Source organism: Dermacentor albipictus, chromosome 1 (genome assembly GCF_038994185.2).
Source record: "Dermacentor albipictus isolate Rhodes 1998 colony chromosome 1, USDA_Dalb.pri_finalv2, whole genome shotgun sequence".
In the NCBI taxonomy this organism is placed as follows: Eukaryota; Metazoa; Arthropoda; class Arachnida; order Ixodida; family Ixodidae; genus Dermacentor; species Dermacentor albipictus.
The window spans coordinates 142096346-142114757 of record NC_091821.1 but is presented as its reverse complement, the minus strand read 5'-3'; the positions used below and the strand labels follow the sequence as shown (position 1 = coordinate 142114757).

The following is an 18412-nucleotide window of genomic DNA, read 5'->3' as shown; positions in this document are numbered from 1 at the left end:
CGGCCCCTGGCTCACAACGAACAAAGTCATGAATCCGAGCTCCACCCAGAAACAAGAATTTCTTTTTTCTTTTTTCTTTTAACGTCATTTTGTGATAAGAGGCCGATGTCCAACAAGGCAATCCGCCAAGGCACTCTGCCAATATCCATTGTGATGTACGTGAGGGCTATCCCTAATACAAAAAGGCTTCCTAACTATTACGAATTTAACAATTAGGAAGCGTCAGGCTGCACTGTTTTACCATTTGACTGCTTTTGTCGGCATTGGTTCAACAAAATGTGGAACTTCGGGCTTTGCTACAAACTACAGTACTAATACTATGTTACGAACTATTACTACGTCGTTACGAAGCAAGGAAGACTTCGAAAACCAGCCATTTTACTGCTTACCTACTTTCTACTGTTTTTCTTGTATGCTACTGCGCCTGAGTATCGTCTGGCAAAAAAAACTTTGTGTAGTATTAGTCTGAAATGGCTCAATGAACTTGGAAGCGAAACGGAAGCTACATCAGCCCGAAAGCTGCTAAACTGAAAACAGCCAACTTTTATGATGAAACTCGTGCAGGCAGTTAGAGGAACGTGGGAAGTGTCGCAATAATTATTGTCGCAGCATACGAGGAAGCAGTATCTGTGCCCGCAATACTCGAAGAATTTTGTGTTGCGCAGATCCGGCATTCGCGTCTTTCTGAATATTCCGCATGTTTATCTCCCTATATAGCGTACGATTTAAAAGACAACATGCCAGCTTGTTCGAGTAAAGAGTAACCATTGCACATGTCAATCAAAAACATTAACAATGCAGGAAGCACGTGAGAGTGGTTATTTATTTGAAGACTACATGAAGTCTGGTCACCCTCCATTATCACTGTCTCAGTCATCAAGGTAACTGGAGACGCGTCTGTATACAGTTGGACGTATGGCTCTTCGGCGATACGTTGCGCTAGTCAGCTGAAAACAGTTCCTCTTTGATTTGTGTTGTACAGAGAGAGAAAGGAAAATATTATTTAATTGACACTGGAGATGTTTGTGTAGTTCAATTTTTAGAGAGACAAACCGCGGCATTAGAAGTAAGGAGAAAGCGGATAAGGCTGTGCGGAAGGACCACCATCACATGAGCTTTATAGGTGTTTTTCATTAAAGGAGTGTCATGACGATTGGAGAAGTGTCATGTGCTCCGGAAACTAATAGAAATTGGCCTTCACTTTCAGCTGAGTGTCATTTATTGTAGATTGTTGTAACGAGTTCCAGTCAAGGGTACCACGATGTCTACGTCGGTATATATAGAGACCATCTATATTACCGACTTCGACTAGGCGTCACGTACACGACCACTTTCTTCATTGCAAAACTCCAAGTTCCTATGGTAAATTTTGACAACTGTAGAATCTCCTGAGTCTGAATTGCAACTCCCTACCGCGCCAACCCTGGAATCGCTGAAGCATATTTCCCTTGAATCCCTGGGTCATCATTGGAGATTTCAACGCCCATCATACACTCTGGGGAAGTCCGATGATCAACGCAAGAGGCAGAGCTCTGGTATCTTTCGCCTCCAGTAATGAACTTTGGCTGCTGAATGATGGAAGTCCTACCTTCTTACGTGGCTCCACCTACAGCAGCTGTCTTGACTTGGCTTTCGTCTCACGAAGCCTTCCCCGCAGGGGCGTCTGCGCAAGCAGGCGTTTGGTGTGTTGCGACACCACGGACCCGAGCACACGAGGGTTGGACCCTCCCGCGTTTAACCGTGCGTGGCTTAGCCGTGTCCGGGGAAAAGGGGATCCTGGGGGTTGAGCCGATGCTGGGTGTTCGGACCTTTAAGGCCCCCCGGCGGAGGCAACACACCCCTTTGGCCTCGGCTTCACGTAGACGGCACCCCCGGACTGACCCACCCGGGGGAAATCGGTAGTTGCCTTTTCCTGTCTCTCTCTCCCTCCAGTCTTCGTCTTTTTCTCACTTTTCATCTTTCCTGTCTTCTCCTAGCTTCCGTTTACTTCCAAATTTTCCAGGCAGCAAGGGTTAACCTTGTGTGAATAACCAACCTAGGTTATCTCATATTTGGTTATAGTGATAACGTACAACTGGCGTTTGCAGGACCTGTTCTTACAGTCCCTGTAACGTCCCCTAGTAGGGCTCCACGGTGGGTGGTTGGCGTTATTGCCGAAAATCAAATTATTCTATGGCTAGTTCCTTCCCTACCCTCCCAGATCGCCCTCAGAAAAGAGGGCGCACCGAAGACGTATTTCAGTTTTTTGGACGACAAAAACCCAACTTCCCACGATTTCACGTAATTCATTCGGAAAAGTCAGATAAACAAGTACGCACGATCTCCCCATTTCTAGTTTCGAAGTCTTTAACTGAGGTTCTTGGTTCAGGTTACAAGGCATCAAGGATGGCAAGTGGAGATCTCCTTTTGGAGCTCCGTGACCTGAAACAATACGAAAAGCTACCTAATCTAGTGTCTTTCGGAGACTTTCAAGTGACAGTGACTCCGCACCGCACTATGAACACTACACGCGGCGTTGTCTCAGATGATGACCTGCTTCAGTTGACAGAGGCAGAGCTCCTAGAGGGCTTCAATGAGCAAAATGTTGTTAATGTGAAAAGAATAAAGATGAGGCGCGATGGTAAGGAAATTGCGACCAAACACCTAATTCTCACATTCAATTCAAGTGTCCTGCCCGAATCAATCGAGGCCGGGTACATAAAGCTCCGTGTCAGGCCTTACGTGCCCAATCCACTCCGTTGTTTCAAATGTCAGCGCTTCGGCCACAGCTCGCAGAGCTGCCGCGGCCGCCAAACTTGTGCTAAATGCAGTGCCACAGAACACACCACTGAAACTTGTGAGAACGCTCTCCGCTGTGTAAACTGCGATGGGGAGCACGCCGCGTACTCGCGGTCGTGCCCTTCCTGGAAAAAAGAAAAGGAAATCGTTACAATCAAGGTCAAGGAAAACATAACTTTCAGAGAGGCACGGAGGCGGGTATCATACCTGCCCAAGAAAACCTTTGCCGATGTGGCGCGTCAGGGGGCAGCGTCACAACGGTCTCCGGCGACTGCCCGACCCACACGCAGTGAGTCGGCAGTTACGCCGTCTGCCCCCACGGCGGTTGCAGCTAGCGCTGCTCCGCCTACCGAGGAAAAGGGGCCATCGACCCCGAAGGTGGGTGCAGCCGAGGCTGCCTCAACCTCCCAGGTCCCTCCTAGCGCTGGCAACGGCCGGCGCAGCCAAATCCCCCAGGGAACCCCATCGACCTCCGGGCTGGTGGGCGCAGGGGTCTTGCCCTCCAAGGCGAGACTCTCCCTGGTGACTTCTCGCTCGCAAGAGCAGGTGTCCGGCGCCTCACAAGAGGCAATGGACACTACACCTATCCTCCAGGGGCGCCAAGCGCCTAAGGAGCGGCGAGGTTCACTCGAACGCTCCAGAAAGGGCAAAACTCCCGTTACAGGGCCTCGAAAGGGCTCTGTAATTTAATCACAGCAATTTCCATAAACACTACTTCTGTTTCTGTACACACAGCACATATTATCACCCAATATGGATACACAAATTATTCAATGGAACGTCAGAGGTCTTCTCAGAAACCTTGATGACGTGCAAGAGCTCATTCAAAAACACAATCCAAAAGTGCTGTGTCTACAGGAAACACACTTAAAATCCAAACACACAAACTTTCTCCGTACGTATGTTACGTTTCGCAAAGATCGCGATGATGCCGTTGCATCATCGGGTGGTGTGGCGATTCTCACTCATAAAAGTATAGCATGCCAATCTTTACAGCTACGTACGCCCCTTGAGGCAGTGGCGGTGCGAGCTGTTCTGCTAAATAAACTCATCACTATTTGCTCGCTTTATATACCCCCACACTACAATCTAAACAAACATGAATTTCAGTCCTTCATAGATGAATTGCCAGAACCGTACGTTGTACTTGGGGATTTCAATGCGCACAACAGCCTGTGGGGCGACTCTCGTATAGATGCGCGAGGTCGTCTTGTTGAACAGTTCCTCTTCTCTTCTGGTGTATGCCTGCTGAATAAGAAGGCACCCACATATTATTCTCTCGCCAACAGAACATTTTCATCAATTGACCTCAGCCTAGTTTCCCCGTGTATATTGCCTGAACTCGAATGGGAAGTTATGGAAAATCCTTACGGGAGCGACCACTTCCCCATACTGATAAGAACATCTAAAGAAAACGAATGTCCTCCACAAACTCCTAGGTGGAAGATAGACACAGCCGACTGGCAGAAATTTCGAACTCTCTCTAGCATCGCATGGGCTGACCTATCTTCTTTAGAAATTGATGCTGCTGTGGATTATCTTACAGCATTCATAATAGATGCCGCATCACATTGCATATCCGAAGTAAGTGGTTTGGCATGCAAACCACGTGTACCGTGGTGGAACAGTGAATGTCGGACCGCCCGTAAGAACCAGAACAAGGCGTGGGGGTTGCTGCGAGCTTCTCCCACCGCTGAGAATCTTGTCAACTTTAAAAAAGTAAAATCCCAAGGCAGGCGAACCCGCCGACAGGCCAGAAGAGAAAGCTGGCACAAGTTTTTATCGAGTATTAACTCGTTTAGGGATGAGGCCAAAGCTTGGAACAGAGTAAATAGGATTAGAGGGCGGGAAACATATTCACTCCCCCTGGTAAACACACAAGGCGATACCCTGCAAGACCAGGCAGACTCACTTGGGGAATATTTTGAGAGCGTGTCAAGTGAAACAAATTATACACAGTCCTTTCTCAAATACAAACAAACAGAAGAACGTAAGCCACTAACAACAAAAGATCGAGAAAATCAGCCTTACAACCGTCCTTTTAGTATTGCTGAATTGAGAGCTGCCTTGAGCGCATGCAAGAGCTCCGCACCAGGATCGGATCGAATCATGTACGAAATGCTCAAAAATTTACACAATGATACGAAAGTCACACTACTCACACTCTTCAACACCATCTGGGATGCAGGGCACCTTCCAATTGCGTGGAAGGAAGCCATTGTGGTCCCTGTTTTGAAACAAGGAAAAGACCCTTCCTCAGTGGCGAGTTACCGCCCGATAGCCCTCACAAGTTGCATTTGTAAGGTGTTCGAAAAAATGATAAATCGGCGACTCATCTTTTTCCTTGAACAGAGCAAAATTCTTGATCCTTATCAGTGCGGCTTCCGAGAAGGACGCTCCACAACTGACCACCTTGTACGTGTAGAAGCAAATATCCGGGACGCATTTGTACACAAACAATTCTTCTTATCCATATTCCTCGATATGGAGAAGGCGTACGATACGACGTGGCGTTACGGAATCCTAAGAGACTTGTCAGAAATGGGCATCCACGGTAATATGTTTAATATAATAAAAAGCTATCTGTCAAATCGTACCTTCCGGGTAAAAGTCGGCAATGCACTCTCACGCCCTTTTACCCAAGAAACGGGCGTACCCCAAGGAGGCGTGCTCAGCTGCACGCTTTTTATCGTGAAGATGAACACGCTTCGTGCATCCTTACCACCCGCCATGTTTTACTCTGTCTACGTGGACGACATTCAAATAGCTTTCAAATCTTGTAACCTCGCAGTCTGCGAGAGACAGGTACAGCATGGCCTGAATAAAGTCTCAGTGTGGGCAGACAAGAATGGATTTAAGATCAATCCTAACAAAAGCTCTTGCGTTCTCTTTACAAGAAAGAGAGGCCTGGCTCCGGATCCTTCCTTAGAACTGTGTGGACAACGAATACCTATCAGCAAAGAGCACAAATTCCTAGGTGTCATCCTTGACTACAGACTCACTTTCGTCTCCCACATTAAATATCTTAAAGAAAAATGTCTGAAAACAATGAACATAATCAAACTTCTATCCCAGACTACGTGGGGTAGTGACAGAAAGTGTTTAATGAATATCTATAAGAGCCTCATTCGATCACGACTAGACTACGGTGCCGTGATCTATCACTCTGCAGCCCCGAGCGCACTAAAGATGCTAGATCCGGTCCACCATCTAGGAATCCGTCTGGCCACTGGCGCATTCAGAACGAGTCCCATACAAAGTTTATATGCAGAATCGAATGAGTGGTCTCTTCATATACAGAGAACATACATCAGCCATACATATTTTCTGAAAGTCCACTCAAATCCTCAACATCCCTGTTTTAATACCATTCATGACATGACATATGCTACACTCTTTCGCAATCGTCCCTCCGTAAGACAGCCTTTCTCGCTGCGTGTGAGGGAGCTTAGTGAAGAAATGCACGTTCCACTCCTCGAGCTTCGCCTAATGCATCCAGCCAAGCTGCTACCTCCTTGGGAGTGGCAGCTCATACATTGTGATATATCTTTCGTGGAAGTCACAAAGCATGCTCCAGAGATTGAAATCAAGATGCATTTCCGGGAACTCCAGCACAAATACTCCTGCACGGAGTTCTACACAGACGCATCAAAGTCACACGACGGGGTGTCCTATGCAGCCGTCGGTCCATCCTTCTCAGAATCCGACGTACTGCACCCGGAAACTAATATCTTTACGGCTGAGGCCTACGCCTTGCTGTCGGCCGTAAAGCATATAAACAAATCACAACTCCCGAAATCAGTGATATATACGGACTCCCTCAGTGTTGTGAAGGCCTTGATGTCTTTCTGTAATCATAAAAATCCAGTAGTTATTGAACTTTACTCCGCACTGTGCAAATCATATATATCTAACCAACATGTGATCATATGCTGGGTGCCTGGACATAGGGGCATCGAGGGAAACGTTCTAGCTGACCAGATGGCCACATCAATCTCATTGCATGCAGACAATCCTACTGCTTCGGTCCCTGTCACAGACCTGAAGCCTTTCTTAAGAAGGAAACTACGAAGCCACTGGCAACGTATGTGGGACAAAGAAATAAATAATAAACTGCATGTAATAAAGCCACAATTAGGTCTCTGGCCTCCTGTAACAAAATCCCGCCGGACAGATGTCCTATTCTGCCGTCTAAGAATAGGACACACTTTTGGCACACATAACTTTTTACTCACGGGAAACGAGCCTCCAACCTGTGGTAGATGCGGGGAGAGGCTGACCGTCCTCCACGTCCTCCTGGAGTGTCGGGAAGCCGGACATGAAAGAAAGAAGCATTTTCCCTTAGTACACCGGCAGCGCATCCCCCTTCATCCTGTTATGTTACTCGGCCCGGAACCTCTATTTGACACTAACGCAGTCTTAAGTTTTCTGAAAGATGTTGTTTTGCATGTTTTTAGCCCCACATGTTCGTAGCGCTTCCTCTCTTCAGAGGATGTCGCTGTGATCATTATTTTGAATAGCACATGCCTCTAGGCCCTTGTGGTTCAAGGGCTCAGGCGAGGCAGCAGTGCTCAAAGTAATTTTACCATCTTATATATTTTATATCTTGCATCATTATTCTACGATGGATTTTAGTGTTTAGAGTATTCGTCATTAGTCATCGCCATAATTTTATAGCACGTAGATTTTACGCACTTTACAGCGACAATTTTTTAGGCCACTTTACAGCCAAGTCACATCTCCATATTACATCGTCAACATCACCACTTGTCATGGCGCTCATTGGCCAAACCTGGCCCTTGCGCCATTAAACACCACATATCATCATCATCATCATCACGAAGCCTTGTCAGACGTGCGGGGTGGTTTGCGGACATAGAGACGCACGGAAGTGACCATATCCCCACGTACATCAAGATCAGAGGATTGTCCCCTTCCAAAATACGGGATACGATCCAAAGACTGGACTGGCCTAAATTTCAGTCTATAATGGAAGAACACTGCGACGCCAATCCATCTTTCGACTTGGAAGAGGCAATTAAGAGCGCGGTGCAAGACACTATGCGCACTCTCACATGCTCTTCGAAACTGAACGAATTTGACGTGGAACTAGAAAGACTTCGAGCAATCCGATGACGTGCTGAACGAAGGTACCGACGTACGAAAACAATGGACGATCTACGGACCGCCAGGCGCACGCAAAAGAAGATACAGCGCCGGTTAGACAAGCTCGAATCGCAACGTTGGGCTGCGTTCTGTGAGTCGCTATATCCACGCAAGCCTTTATCGCAACTATGGAGAACGGTGCGCGGACTGCGGACACTTCCCGTACAGCGATTCCCATTCAAGGCACTTGCCCTCTCTCAAAAGAGATCGGAGATTGACGTGGCAGAGGATTTCTGCGCCAGATTATCCGGCCAACTCATAGATATACCAACATTCCGTCGCCTTCGATCAGCTGTCCGCCACCACGTGATCACCGGTTGGATCTACCATTCTCGATCCACGAACTTAAGGCAGCATTAGCTTTGTGTAGCCGCACATCAGCGCCAGGACCTGACGGAATTTCCTACCGAGCTCTGTGTCACCTGAGGGAGCGAGCGAGAGGTGTTCTTCTTGAGGTTTACAATGAATCTTGGAGAAATGGCACGCTACCAACAACCTGGAAAACAAGTCGCCTTGTTCCACTGCTGAAGCCTGGCAAGTCGCCGTTGGAGCTCTCATCATATCGCCCGATCGCGTTGGCGAGCTGTGTAGGCAAAGTAATGGAGAGGATGGTCCTAGGACGCCTGGAGTGGTACTTGGAGTACCACAACACCTACCCAGATGCCATGGCGGGATTCCGACGCCGTCGATCATCGATCGATAACGTCGTCGACCTGGTCACCTACATTCAACATGAGAAATGCCGTAAGCGTCTCTGCGCGTCTTTATTCCTCGACGTTAAAGGGGCGTGTGACAACGTTACGCATGAAGCCATCCTCTCTGCTCTCGCAGAGGTAGGAGTGGGTGGGCGGATGTTTCAATGGATACGGAGCTATCTATCCATGCGATCCTTCTTTATAAGCACGGAGGAAGGCCATACTTCTCTACATTATAGCTACCGCGGCGTCCCCCAGGGCGGTGTACTTAGCCCCGTGTTATTTAATCTAACACTAATTGCTCTCCTTGAGCACGTGCCAGCCACAGTCAGGGTATCAATGTACGCGGATGACATCTGCATATGGACATCTGCAGTAACACGCCTACAGCTGCGAGCGAGAATCCAGAAAGCCGCCACACAAACTGTTCTCTACCTTCGTAATCGATGCCTGGAAATTTCCTCAGAGAAATGCGCACTAGTGCCATTTACGCGCAAACCCATGGCCAACTACAGTGTAATGATTAATGGCCAAATAATACGACGGGTCCGATCGTACAAGTTCCTAGGTGTCATAATCGACAGGGACTTGTCATGGAGCCCACACGTATCATACATGAAAAAACGGTTGACAGGCATCTGCCACCTGTTCAAGTTTTTCGCTGGCAAGACCTGGGGAATGTCGCCAAGTGCGATGTTGCAACTGTACAGGGTGCTTTTCCTAGGATTTCTGCGATACAGCTTGCCAGCAATAAACAACACTGGTAAAACAAATCTACGCACAATACAAAGTCTTCAGGGTCAAGTGCTCCGGATCTGTCTAGGCCTGCCTCAGAGTGCTTCAACAGTGGCTACGATAGCAATCGCTGGAGATCACCTTGTCATGACCCACATTGAAATTGAAGTACTCAGGACCCATATAAGGCATCTGACCAGGACTCCTCGTCACCACTTGGCCTCCCTAACAGCGGACAGACCACACACATCTTTCAGCCGGACGATAACCGAATATGACGAATCATTGCCAGCTTGTTTTACCCCGGCTGCGAGACCTTCGATTCCTCCATGGTGCCTCGCTCAGCCAAAAATCAACCTCACAATACCTGGTATCTCGAAAAAAGCTGATCTATCATCACCAGCCCTTAGACAGCTCACGCTACTACATTTGTACGAGAACTACCGTGATTCTACGCATATTTACACTGATGGATCTGTCCTTCCAAGTAGCACCGCGGCGGCAATCGTCATACCAGCGAAAGCTACAACAATCAAGTTTAAGACGACCCACGTGACAACATCGACGGCAGCAGAGCTCGCAGCGCTCTTTACTGCCCTTCATCACATTGGTGATGAACCACCGCATAAATGGACAATATTCTGCGATTCGAAGGCGGCACTGCAGTCTCTACTGTCACCTCTACGACGTGGACCACACGAGCAACTAATATTCCATATTACAGAGACTTTGCAACATATAAGTGAAGCAGGCCATGAGATAACCTTTCAGTGGCTTCCAAGTCACTGCGGGATTATCGGCAATGAACGGGCGGATCACGCTGCCCGCTCAGCCCATACTGAGGAGCGCTGCGTCCCGATTCCTCATTCTAGAACTGACGCAGCACGGAAGCTCCGCCTACTTGCTCGGCAGTGCACCGCGTCGCAATGGAATGAGCCACATTTAAGAAACACGCGACTGTACTCACTTGACCCAACATTAAGTCTTCGAGCGCCATCACAGCTTCGCCGTAGAGACGCCACGCTTTTATATCGACTTTGGTTGGGCGTTGCCTTTACTCAAGCCTATGCATTCCGCATAGGGATGACCGACAGCCCAACCTGTGACCACTGCGGCCATGAAGAATCAATTGGCCATATTCTGTGTGCCTGCCCGCAGTACAGTACACAGAGGGCATGCCTTCGCCGCGAACTTGACAAACTGGACGACCAAGCGCTATCCGAAAAAATAATTCTACAACATCGAAAGGACCTACCGTCACAGAAGAAGGCCGTGCAAGCGCTATTGTGCTTTTTGCGATCTACCGGCCTGAGTGAACGACTTTAACTGGAACGCCTTTTTGTGTGTGTGCCTCCATGTGTGCGTGTTTTTTTTCCTTTTTTTTAGCGTTTTCCTCTCCGTCATCTTTCTAACCCCTATCCCCCATCCCCAGTGTAGGGTAGCAAACCGGAGACTCATATCTGGTTAACCTCCCTGCCTTTCCTCTTCATTCTCTCTCTCTCTCTTCCCTTGAATAGATAAATTAAAGGGGCAAAGCAGTTGGAGTTTCTCTAACTTCCCGAGTAGTTCCTCGGAACCCCTTCTTATACCTTTCACTCAACGTCACACAGCGGCTACTTGTCTGGTACAGCGTGGCGTCCCCAACGTTCCCTGTGGGATGTTGCGGAACGTTTCTGCGGGTCCCTTCGCAATGTTAATGACAAAAGCGTCTTCCGCATGCCTCATGGCCTCCATAGGTATGTTCATGCATGTTCGTATTGCTTTCTGCTTAACGTTGCTTTCTTTACTCACTCGTTATTTGATATCCAGCTGTGTAGTAAATGTACCACGCTTGCACTGTTCGTCAGGGCTTGCTTTACATAATCTGTTCTTGGAGTGGTTTCACAGCTTCAAGGACTCACTCAGAGAGTTCTTTAAACTTCCATGGTGATGCCGTTATGGCCGTTATGTTCTCGGGGGAGCACTGCTTCTGCCTTGCGCGCAACCAAGGCACTTCCGACTTTCTTGAGTTACCGCAGGCGTTAATCATATCCTGTAGAGGCTTTCTGTCCGAGTTTTTATTCTCAGTGTGTTTTTTTTTCTTCTTTCACTATTGGGTATGTTTTTTTAATTTGTTCTTTTTATTTTACCTCGTTTTTTTTATTATTATTCTTCTCTATCACATTTAACCCCAAACCTCACGTCGCATGACAGGCGTTTGGTTAAGCTAACCGCTCTAGTTTCCATTAAAACCTTTTCGTTCTCTCTATCCTAAATTGTTGTCTCAATAATAATGACGTATGGGGCGGACTCACTTCCTTTTTTTCGAATAACGCTCTTAGGATGACAAGTTTGTAGATTACCGCAGTGCATAAGTTTAAGGTTTAAGCCGCGCACAAGAATGTCGGCTTTACTACGTCAGAAGAATAAAGTCTTGGCCTCATGAAGTTAAATAACCACTGCCATGGAAAGTTGCCCATTTCATTAGCCCACAATACAGGCAGCGCGCAGTCACCACCAGCTCGCCCTAATTCAGCCATGTCGTCGTGTGCATACGCCACCTCAGCTCTATAAAACATCTGGTTGACGACAGGCGAGTAAGAGAATTAGATTAGGCCTCAAAAGCGAAAAAAAAGGAAAGAAGATTAACAGCAGCAGCATGATCCGCACACGTTGTTTCCAGCGCTGAGGCACAGCAGCAGCGCGGGAACACCGGCGAGGATTTAGCGTCGGTCTGGTGCTCCAGAGTTACAGCGGATAAAGCGCGCCGTAGCTCGGAGAGTAGACGTTCCGCGCTCCAGTTTTCATAAGCCCGTCTTTTCGAGCGGCGTAGGCGCAGTGGAGAGAATTCTGTTGTAAACACTTTGAGCTGGTCACTGAATTTTTATTCGGATCTACGCTTGGCACCGACTCTAATAAAGTGTCTCGCTCAAGGTTCAATGCTCTGCCGTGCACGCGTATCCGTCGTTAGTGGCAGACAGCGCTACTACCTACATTGTCTGCCGAGCGCCTATTGCAATACACAGGGCTAAACAGTGGGCTAAATTTAGGCACGTCCCTCGTTTTAGAGCGCAGCTCTTAGGAGGTCATTCTCGCGCTGAGCGTTAGGCGTGTCTCGTCCTCCCTCGGCGTAAGCGAGTGAACGCGGAGCGCAGCGGGGAATGAAAGAAGGTGATAGTGAAGAGAGCGTGAGGAGGAAAGTGGCGGAAGCCACCTTGGAGTACCACCAGATGGCGCTCACGTCCACGCGTCCACGGCAGCGGCGACGCCGGCCGTCCAGGGGCATGAAAAAAAGAACCAGAAAGCTTGCCTTCGCGCACAGCCTTCGCCGCAAGCGTTCCAGTTAAAGATTACGATTGCATAAGCTGCATTTGCCGGGAAGCGGCAACTATGTGGCCGGTCTATATATACTGCCACGCGTCGTGGCTGTGCCAGTCGGTGCGGTGATCGGTGCGATGCCTCAGTATATCGCCAAATGAAAACACATATAAAACTGCGCTCAAATTTCGCATTAGGAAATATTGTAATCGTCGGTGAATTCTGTCTTTGTGTGTGTGTGTGTGTGTGTGTGTGTGTGTGTGTGTGTGTGGTTCTTGCTCTCTTTATTTCTGATAGTAGCAAAGCGAAAGCGTCGTTTTGCTGACAGTACCTTTGTAGTTCACGTCTTCAAGGATTAAACCTAATGACAGTTACTTTTTTGTTTTAATATACATAGTTCTTTTGAGTCCGTAGTAACTACTACATGAGTGTTACAATTGAAGCGCTGTATAACGTAAAGCTATTTCATTTTTATTTTATTCCAACCTCCTTACGTTTAATTTATGTCACCGCCGACGTAAGTATGGAGGGGAACCCGTTTCTGAAAATCCCAATCAAAGGCTCTCCTCGTTTATAGGCAGCCCTCTTTGTTTGGTTTCAAAGCGAATGAAATTGCCTGCTCTGACACGTTTTCCTTACCTCAACAGGTGAGGAAAGTCTGCAGAACTGGAGGCGGTTTTCGTGGTGCTGACCTAGTGGAGCGACGATGGATCTGCGGGGTAGGAGGGTTGCGCGGGTGTCACGCCGGCGCGACATAGAAGAGGCAGAATTGAGCGGATGGGGTCTTCGACTTGTCTGTTGTCGCTTCCTTAGCTTGCTGTTGCCTTTCGATGATCGCCGCGGGCGTGCAACGGAGCGCTAAGAACATCGACAAAAAGAATCTCTATTGAAGAGTTGGCAAAGCGACGTTGTCTCCTTGCCGAAAAGACGGGCAACATTATCGGGCCAAGAGGGGTGCGCAGTGGCAACGACAACTGCGCTATAGATGAGACAGTTCCGCGACCAACACCACAAAGCGCAACGGCAGCAACCACCCTCAACTGCTGGGCTAGCGATTACTTCGCAAAGCACTTCCTTAAAGACCTTTTCGGTGCGGTGTGCTTTATCAGCCGTGGTTTCAGTCAGACATTCAGTATGGAAATCTAGGTAAAAAATCAGTTGACACCATTGATTGTTCCACGAAGACCTTTGTTTTTACTGATCAAACGCATTACACAAAATATTCATTTATTCATTCATTCATTTATCATCAAAAAATGTTTAACACCTTAAACGGGGTATCTTCGGGCTCTTTCTAGTGCATCCGTTGCGCTTGAATGATTTACGGGCCATTCAGCGGAATCACAACTATTCGCGTATTTTGATAATTATCTTCAATGATTACTGTCTATATATATTCTTTAGTAGGACCTTATAGCAACGTCATTTTCGACAGAAGTGCTTAATAAATGAAAACATTGTGTGCTATTGAGAACAACATTTTATATCCCTTCATTTCAAAAGCGGTTCTGAATACATTTTGAAATAAATGCAAGTACTCTAATTATTAAAGCAGCAGCAATATATGCATCGATTCCGCATCCCATATTTGTCGTTCAGCGCCCGCAAGACGCTGGCCGCTGTGGAAGCAGCTGATCTGCTCTACGAGGGGCGTTGCCTTGTCTTGAACTGGAAGACTCGGCTACCGAGGTTTATTTTTAATTGAGGCGAATTCTACTTGCTGCAATCAAGTGCGGGACCATGAGAGCAGAAAGAGAGTAACAAGCACTGTTTTACGTAACTTCGCTACGCGCGGGCATAGGCTAAATAAGTGTCTGGTTTCACCCAGAATGGAAAGTCGCACCATGTTCTGTTGCGAAGATAATTTTTATCATACTAAAAAAAATCTAGCCATTGTCGCCAAGCGTCCAGTGCCAGAGCGATCGTAGGGCAGCCATCTTCTATTCCTTTTGGAATGGGGCCCAGTCTAAGGCTATTAAAAATATATTCGATTTTGTTCGGCATAATAATGCATCTTTATGGCACGCACGTCAATTTGACTTGTGAGTTCTTGCGGTTTCGTGACAGACAAGAGAAGTGCGGTCGGCTCGAAAAGGTTTTCCACCAATAGCAGAGCGTTATGACAACAAAGCATAAAATCGGAAATAAGACTTTTTCAAGTGTTCTGCCTATTCATGCATACGCAGTGGGTACATCTTATTTAGAGATGGGACGTTCTGACGACTTCGCGAGAAACACAAGTGGGCGTGGCCCGAAAATTTGTGAACAATCACGGTACAAACAATTGGAATAGCTTTAGGTAACAGCGACCCAGGAACCCCATTTTTCTATCCTCCAAAAGGTTTTCTTTATGCGTGTCACTAATATCGCGCTGCTTCTTACTGCCTGCTGGAGCCCAAGGCGTCAGCTATGTATAACATTATCACATATCGCCGTGCTAAGAAACACACATTCTTCTTCTGCAGCCTCAAGAAATGCTTGTTAACACACTAAGAAAAGTTGGCCTTCCCTTTGGAAAGCGATATACTAGTTTAAGACTTACTGCGTGAGCGCGGCGGCTGAAGTAGATTGGATATACAAGGAAACTCGGCTCCCTGACTTTTCAACCTACACGCCCATATGTGTGACAAAAAGTGAAAAGCGGATTCGATTATATTTTCTCTACTGCAAGAGAAAACATAACCCTTAGCAATTAGGTTCATACATTTTCCAGTGGCACAAAGAAAAACTCGCAGTGGGGAGAGAGTGAGTCATTTTACAAACGTTTGCTTCGGCAGCAGTTAAAAACGCGAAACTGGGTTGGCTTTTCCGTTACGCCGATGGCGGCCGCAGTCGTCGTGAAGTCGTCGTGCCAAGTCAGGCCATAGTCATCTTCTCCCTCGCCACAGGGTGAAGGAAGTCTGCCGATCACACCCACTGCATGCTTCAGACAATCCATACTGCAGCAAAGCGGCTGATTTTGACCCGCAAAGTAGTGCGAGTGAGCAGATTTCCGGGCCGATATGATATACATATTCCTTTCGCTCAACTCTATTCTATTCGTATTATCTCCTGTTAGCGGCAGGCCTATCTCAGTGATAGTACGCGAAGAGCACCGCTCACAGACCAACGAGGAAGTGTGAAGAGGATTAGTATTGGAATAGCAACGTTATGTTATCCCGGCCCTGTTATGCGTAATGAAGTTATAAATTACGACGTTAAGCCTTCCCATACGTAATCGGCTCATAGTGATCCCTTACCTGCTTATAGGAAAGCGCGCGATATATTCAGCGGTTTCCTTTTGTTCAACGCACTACAAAGGCGTTTCATACGAATTTCGCCAAAACGCGCATAGCGACACAATCTAAGTGCTGCGCGCTTAAAGTAAATATTTGCCCACCACCACTAAAGACGCTGCAACTCACGTCCTTGCAACAATGTTCACTTCGGAAGGGAACGTGGTAAATTTATTTAAACATGGAAACTACTGAGCTGTGGGGCAACACTTGCTCTTGGTAATTTGTGCGAGGTTTTGCGCCCAACAGAGAGTATGAGATTGGTTGCGCCCATGTGTGTATTTCGTAGCAACGAAATGCAGTAGTTTAGCGCAAGAGGACGACCTTCTGAGCATCACAAAGAAGGTTTTCTTCGGCAGATGGCGCGTCATATGTGAGCTTGCGGCAATCGCAGTAAATTCGTTCAGCGCCAGAGGAATTCGCGAAGCCTTTTTTTTTCAATATCCATTTAATTAATCACAGGAAAGTCTTAGCTGAATCACTTCGTGCACCACCTTATTAATAACTGCCAGTCGTTCACGCAGGGCATGTGTAGCAGTGCGTTCATTCGAATCTGGACCCTAGTACGCGAAGATATGTGATGGTGGTAGCTGGCGTCGCGCCACAGCCAAACGTATACTAACAATGTATCCTGCTGGCTCTGCTGTGTGATATTTACGGTGTTGCTTCCAGTATTAAAAGCTTGAGCGCTTGTTTTCATGGCTGCTGCAAGTACCATGTCAGAACCGGCGATTTCTCGGCACATCTACAGTGACTCACGGTGGTAATGTGCGCCACGATGTCAGTGTCGATGAGACCCACGGAATACAAAGTTCGTGGCACATCTTAAACGTGGAAGGCGTGAATTATGGGCTCTCGCACTGAAACTAGTCGCCCATTTTCTCATGTGCAATTTCAACACGCGCCTTCCTAAGTTAAGAGCTCGTGGTTCTTGCTCAGAAATTTCGTTTTCATGTGTGGCCCGAAGACAAGATGCATGAGGGTAGAGGATTTTTGGAGGCGCCTTTATTCTTTCTGTAAAATTACACCTGCAGCGTGCACGCTCTACGACACACAAATCACATCAAGTAAAAGGAGGAAAGAGAGTGAGAGAGCTTTAGCGAAAAAATTGGACGACAAGAGTCCCACAGTAGAGAGGATAAAATAGAACAAAATTTGTCAGCGGCATATGACTTGTGTTAACGTATGTGTAACTCTCATCAGTAGTCACAAAATGTACCCAAACAGATATTGAGAACAATACTGGAAGGATAAAAAAATGAAAGGGCCAATTTTTTATAAAGGTATCAGTGCTATACTGATATGGTCAAGCGTAACCATGGAAGGTTGTGTCTGGTCTTGTAAGACCGAACAAAAAAGAAAGGTGCTTCGCACCTTATTATTGAATTTTGAGCATTTTTTTCTGGCATCGTTTGTTAGACGTAGCTAGCTCGTATAACTGGCCACAGGCAACACGTCTCCGATACTGCTTTGTAAAAGCAGCCAATATGGTCTCATTATAGCTGCGCTTTGGCCCTTTATGCGAAAAAATTTAGGCGTCTCCTGAAAAGGTCATGGATGCCAGGATTACTATAGTCAATGATAGCCGTTCTACACACCGCTTATAAAAGGCCTCCTTATCATATCTCGTCAATTATGGGAGGCAGGTTAAGGAAGGCTGAGAAAAGTGCCGCAGCTTTCGTGTTCAGTTCGCTTCAATATAAATATGGCAGGCAAGGTCTCGCGTCTACTAAACAGAAAGCACCCTTCTTTGCAAGCGGTACTCAGTGGCAGATGAGGGCAGTGGTATTTGAGATAATTCCTTCTCCGTGCCATATTTAAACCCTCTCGCAGCCGCTCCAAAATAAATGAGCAAGAACACAGCACATTCATCAGCCCCGTTCTATGTGGCAGTCATAGACGAGAACGGCAGGCAAGAACAGCTGGAAACATCGAGCGTAGCAACCCTGGAGTCTGTTTATTGTAGCGGTTATGTTCTTTCAGGAACGGCGTTGTATACGGTCTCCGCCGTCACGGACGTTGCATGCTGTGGCGGCCAGGGTGCTTGCTGTCGCTCGGGATCGTCGTTAGGCTTAGAAGTTCTGGCTGGACTCCTCGGTGATGAAGACCTGCCTGGTGCCACCGGGAACCTGGCTGGTGGTCACCCAGGAGCGGTGCTTGGCGCGAATCAGGGACAGGTTGCTCTCGGCGGAGTCGGCGCGATCCTCGGCCGCCTCCAGTTCACGTTGGAAGCGGCGCACGCGGGTCAGGTTCTGCTGGCTCAGACCCTCCTGCGAAGGGGGAGCACAAAAATGCGTCACTTCTCCGCGAGCTCCCGACTGCGCGCATGCCTCAAGAGATGATTTGACCAATGCTATAGCTACAGTTGCCGCATTCGCTATTTATCTGAGGTAAGGCTTCATAGCTCTTATTTCTGGATGGCCAAGCTATTCCTGTAGGTACATATCTCCAACCCTACAAGATGCT

The 18412-nt window shown here is 47.5% G+C and overlaps 2 protein-coding genes across 3 annotated transcripts in view; one reads left to right on the top strand and one right to left on the bottom strand.

Moving 5' to 3' along the window:
- The window catches only part of LOC135900057 (uncharacterized), a 332823-nt gene that overhangs the window by 232400 nt on the left and 82011 nt on the right, over nucleotides 1-18412 (top strand). Inside the window, exon 6 of one of the 2 annotated variants that reach the window (XM_070526743.1) lies at nucleotides 13319-13992. The exons of the other annotated variant lie outside the window; for it this stretch is intronic. Coding sequence (XP_070382844.1) covers nucleotides 13319-13362 — 44 coding nt within the window. The 3' untranslated portion in view covers nucleotides 13363-13992. Of the gene's footprint in view, nucleotides 1-13318; nucleotides 13993-18412 lie in introns of those variants that run through there. 2 annotated transcript variants of the gene reach the window in all.
- The window catches only part of Prm (Paramyosin), a 33660-nt gene continuing 32177 nt past the window's right edge, over nucleotides 16930-18412 (bottom strand). Inside the window, exon 14 of the mRNA XM_065429488.1 lies at nucleotides 16930-18216. Coding sequence (XP_065285560.1) covers nucleotides 18019-18216 — 198 coding nt within the window. The 3' untranslated portion in view covers nucleotides 16930-18018. The remainder of the gene's footprint in view (nucleotides 18217-18412) is intronic.